This window comes from Pygoscelis adeliae, unplaced genomic scaffold (genome assembly GCF_000699105.1).
Source record: "Pygoscelis adeliae isolate BGI_AS28 unplaced genomic scaffold, ASM69910v1 Scaffold114, whole genome shotgun sequence".
Taxonomy (NCBI): Eukaryota; Metazoa; Chordata; class Aves; order Sphenisciformes; family Spheniscidae; genus Pygoscelis; species Pygoscelis adeliae.
The window spans coordinates 2,615,293-2,620,667 of NW_008824587.1; the positions used below are offsets into that span (position 1 = coordinate 2,615,293).

Below are 5,375 nucleotides of genomic sequence, written 5' to 3' on the forward strand. Positions count from 1 at the left end.
CTCAAAGAGCATGACCCTGAGAAGCAAATGTCAAGAATCAATCAGCAATGTTATCTTTTCACTACCCTCCTTGTTTTCAAATAATGTCTATTAGTAAGGAGGGCCTGAGCATCACTTTCAGCTCTCGAGATGCAATTTCAGGTCGGATTCTCAACTTTCTGTTATTTTAAGTCCCAGCTTTCTCATTTTTTTGTTTGTGATTGCATTAGCAGGGAGGCCCTAGAGCATTTTGAGTTCTTTACTTCAGGCTTTCAGCAATCAGTTCACCTGGGGAATCTGCTGGAGAAAAGCTCTTCAGACATAACTAGTCCTATAGATTGACTTCCGTAAGTATTCACTAATGTATTTTCTAAATCTTTGTCATAAAAGTCTTGAAAGGCTTGCCAGTGTCATCTGTATTATCTGGTAAACACGATGTCAGACTGTCTACCAGAGTGATCTGTTACAATCTGCATTATGATTTCTTCAGGGAGACAGAAAGGATTAGCCATGGCACAAGAATAGAATTCTAAGAAGGAAGTTTCATAATTAGCTCTGAGGCTTTAGTTAGACACTAGATACCACTTTGGTCTCAGACTTTTGATGTTTAGCCAACTTCAAATTACAGTCTTCAATAACTGAAAAATCTGAGAAAATTATTTAGTCTTAAAACCAAAAGTTCAGTTAAAACCTATTTAAAAATCCTCTTCATGATCAAACATTTTCACTATCATTTTGATGACTCAACTCATTGATTTGCTAATTTAATTCAAAAGCTGTACCACTCTTTTCTTTGGTTCAGTTTAACAATGGCAACTGCGGCTCACTTTCAGCAATTTGCTTTTAAATTCAGTTCAGGTGTTTAGTAAGTTCTAACCAAGTATCTATCACTGATGTCACATTTCTTTCGGTCAGCCCAGGAGAGCCCATGGAGTAGAGATCTGGGTGACTACCAGCCAGCCAAACTAGAAGTCTGCCCAGATCTCTGTAAAAAGTGAAGACTGAGTACTGCTGCCTCACCTTCCCCACAGGTCACTGAACATGTCCCCTCCTGAGGAATCCACATATATGTCAGATTCTCTTTAGGGACAAAGTAGCTGAAGGTGATGTCGGGGTTGGCTGCATTGCCATATTCTTTTGCATACCTTCGATAGACCTGGTGAAGGAAAAAGTTGTGGTCAACGCACAAATCAACTCAGACCCATTTCTTAGGACGGAGATAAGAGAAGCTAGTCCACCTTTTTTCCATCCAATCCTGAGCCTGAATGCTATGACTCTCAATTCTTGCCAGATGCAGTCAGAGTGCTCACCCTGTGAATTCTGTGCACAGGGCACTGAAAAAAGATTAAGCCAAGCAAAAGGTTTAACTCGGTATGCTTTTCCCCACACAACCAGACCTGCAGAAAGCCTGTAGGCAGCCAACCCTCAACCTTTCCCAAGAAGAGCAACACCATCACTCTTAGTGAACGCCATCTCCACTGGCCTTGGACACGAAGACTACTACACCTGGATTCTGCACTGCAGCAGAGCTACACAAACTCAGCCTGGCCAGTTCTGACTGGCCCCTTTCCAACTCTGCTATTTTAATTTACCTGTATTTCAATTTCTTCTTGTGTTGGCCCATCCACATGGACCTCCTCCAGGCTTGGCAGGTTGTCCTTGGTGAGAAACACTTTGTATTTGATCTGGCTGTCCTCCAGAACCGACGGATAGGTGACATTCAGTGAGATTTTTCCTTTTCCAGCAACCACATACTCTCCTTTAACCTTCACAGCTACAGGAGCAAAAGTAGCAGTGAGGTTAAGAGATATGATGTGGTCACCAGGATCCCCTGGTGCTGGCAGTTACAGACTGCCCATTTGCTAGAAACCAGTTTGGTCTAAGTGGGGCATCCCAAAGAACATGGCTTCTACCACTTCCCACTGGAGAGCATCCCACAAACAAATTGCATCATCAAGAGCTTTCCTCCCAGATTCCATTTTCTTGCTTTTTACAAGCTTGTTTTAGCCCTGCCTGTAGTCCCTCCTCTCCTTTTCGTTCAACTCACCCAAATGTGTAAAGAGTGGTCTCCGATTGGTAACGTGGACCAAGGTGGTGTTATAAGGCAGGGACAGAAATGTAACATACTCTGGAAGGATGGAAAGAAAGAAGATATGGTCACCTTCCATTACTGTACCTCTGTTAAAAAGGCTGGGGATTACAGATCAACCCCTCTTCACCTTACTGGCCCGCTATCCATTGGAGGACAAGCCTTACAGGCAGCAACAAAGCTTAATTGCAGACAGGGATCATATAGCTAATATTAAAAAAGTAAGGATACAACAGTCATGGCCAGCAGGCTAAATTCACACTGACCTTAGCTCTGTCAGCTTGGCTTGAACATAGTGACGGTGAATACAGCAAACAAAACTGAACTGAATTCTGTGTCCTGTTCTCATCTCTCTTTTGTTCTTTTTATGTTCTCTGCTAATATCTATACGTGATACTGCAAGAGCCAGATCAGTTCCCAAATGGATGTTTAACATCCCAGGAAGCATTTGACACAGCCCTCAGCTCCCAGTAATTTGCTGGCCTTCCCAAATGGCTACATCTGGTCCCTGTCCAGAAAAGAACTATGACCAAAAGAGTCACTCTGTCTACACAACAGCTACCTCCCTGCTCCAGATCTTAGCTGCCTTCTCTGTTGACTACCCAAACTCCGTCACCATATCCTCCATAAAATAAAATCAAGCAGAAGCAGAAACAAGAAATCACATACAGAAGATTATGAACACTGAATATGCATAGAAATTTGCAGCATACAAACAGTACCGTACTGTTGAGCCTGAGAGTGAGGACTACGCACCTGTAGCTTTTCCTTCTGTGTAAGATCCACTCACTTCGGTGCAAGTGGTATTATCACCCCCACAGACCTTGCAAGAGTCCATTATCTTCTTGGAGTCCATCCGGCCATCACACCCGAATGCCTGAGCAAACGGGAGAGTCTGTCAAGACTTGCCTATTCTAAGGCAAGAAAACAAGCAAATGAAAGCAACATTGCCTGAATTCCTGAAACTGCCTTTTTCATTTGTAATTTGAATTTAAGAAGACAACATAGACAAAGATGAATTTGGACCTAGATCTACCACTGTACAGCAGTATGCAAAGCCAGGGACTGGAAAGTCTTAGCTGAGAGCCCAACAAGTTTCGTTAATTGTGTGACATTTTCTTTCCCATAAGAAGCAGCCCAGAAAGATTTCTCCTGTGACCTAAAACAAAGGCTCTGCACTCCCTCTCTTCTACAAACTCTTTCTGGAGGGGGGAGGGGGAAAAAAAAAAAAGCCCAGGAGAACAGTAAACAAGAGTGGCAGGTTCTAAAGGAATCTTCAGCTCCCCAAACTCCAAACCCAAACCTAGCTCACATCCTTCAGCCTGGCCTTCAATCCCATGGAGCTCAGAAAAGAGATTCTATCCTCATTCCCACGAACAAGACTAATTTACACAAAGCTACAGGAGGATCTCAGCAGGCTTAGCAGCAAAACATGTGCAACTGCTGAATTTATGCTAGAGGCACTGATCCCAGGCTTTGGATGCTGCCATAACATACATATTTATCACTGTCGCCAATAGAACGGCAGAAATCAGAATAGATTATGCCTACTCCCTCTGCTGTTCATTAGGTGGAAATGCATTACAAGACACTGAACACGAGGATAATGAGAAAAACATAAAATTTTATAAATGTATTCTGGGAATGTAAAGAAACAACAGAAAACATATAACCGGGTCAGCATTGAGCAGTTACTAAAATGCAGACAGCGCGGGGGAGTTATATTCAAGTTCATCATGAAAGAATGCCTTTCTCACGTCCAACCCAGGAAAAAAAAAAAGTTATACTTCAGTTTTGATTACTGATACTGCAACAATCAATTTGTCAACTTATGATTCCTAGGTTTTACTCCTTATTTTGCCACTGACTCGGTATGTTCAAATCATGTAACTTTTGTCCAACAGAGTCAGCATTTTATAGGGCTATTTATACCGTGCAAACTGAACAGCTAATGATGTCTCCCTCAACCAACGCATAAACCAATTGCTTCTCGGATTAGGGATGAATAGCCTTATGTACTTACTGCATAATTAGCAGAATGTCTTATCTAGAGGGCATTGGCACTGGATGCACAGACAGAACAGTAGATTTGTTGGACTCCACTCAATAAGCTAAGAACAAAACTCTCTTCTTTTGAGAAGAGCTCGCTCTGTTGTTTGGGTCACTGTGTTTTTTTCCCCTGCTCCTAGTAAACTGACTCCTTTGGGGCAGATTACATGTCCGAGGTTCACCTGGATTCCCCAGTCACTTACTCTGCAGCTTCCCATTACACACAGATTGAAAGCCCCGTGGCGCTCAGTGTCATCCTGCTCACATCTGGTTCCATCTATGAAACTGTCTTCGCGGCTTACCATGAATTCGTTTTCAACGGCCCTGCACATGTGCTTGCATTGCATGTCCCCTGGAGGAGGCAGACAGAAGAAGAAAGGAGTTACTCTTTCAGAAAGGCACGTGGCTGAGCATCGAGCAATGGGAAGAAGTCAAAAGGATCTGACAGAAAGAGTATCCAGGTTTAGCGTGAAAACTAAAACAATCAGTGAAACGGCCTTTTGACTTCAAAGTACAGACAGGTCCATGAGCACTCCCCTTCACAAAGAAACCACTGTTTCTCAGTCTTTCCTTACCTTTGGCAAAGCCAACAGCAGAAGTCCAGGTATAAAAGGATGGCACTTCTACAGTGAGATACAGCGGCTTTAGATTTGTTGCTGCACACTGTTCAGCCATAAAGTCCTGCTGGGTCATCAAACAGGCCTACATCCCAGAGAGAATTGTATGGGTAATGAAAGACGTTACTGAGCACAGAATCCCAAGCAGCATTTTACCCACTAGCTAAAGGCAGAAAGCAGTGGCTGGTAAGTAAAACACCAAAACAACTGCAAATAAAGAAAACCACTTTAAAGAGAGGCTGCAGGATATGCAGAGAATTGTGTTTGGAAGCTGGTATCTTTGCTATTTATACAAAATAAATGGATAAGGAAAATAGGAACAATATAAGAATGTCCCTCTGAAGAAACCTATCATCAAGTGAGTCACTATTTTCTCAACGTCTGTCCTGCTATGAAGGCATACAGAAAATGCTTCATTACACGTGAACAATGCTATTAAATAATACTGCTGTCTTCAGACACAGTGGAACAAATACCTCTCCTGTTGTCAGACAGATGGAGGCTGTATGCCAGATCTTTGGTCCTCCTTCCCAGAGCAGTCAGCTGTGAGAATTACAGTCCCAAACCATACAGCTCTCAAAGGGTTAAACGGCGTTAAGAAAAAAGCTCTGAAGATGTGATGAGCTCCATTACCTGAGTAT

At 42.8% G+C, this 5,375-nt stretch overlaps 1 protein-coding gene across 1 annotated transcript in view; it reads right to left on the reverse strand.

Moving 5' to 3' along the window:
• Positions 1-5,375, reverse strand: part of ADAMTS13 (ADAM metallopeptidase with thrombospondin type 1 motif, 13) — a 22,217-nt gene that overhangs the window by 8,520 nt on the left and 8,322 nt on the right. Inside the window, 6 exon segments of the mRNA XM_009322158.1 lie at positions 1,000-1,135; positions 1,572-1,753; positions 2,027-2,107; positions 2,825-2,945; positions 4,321-4,469; positions 4,693-4,819. Coding sequence (XP_009320433.1) covers positions 1,000-1,135; positions 1,572-1,753; positions 2,027-2,107; positions 2,825-2,945; positions 4,321-4,469; positions 4,693-4,819 — 796 coding nt within the window.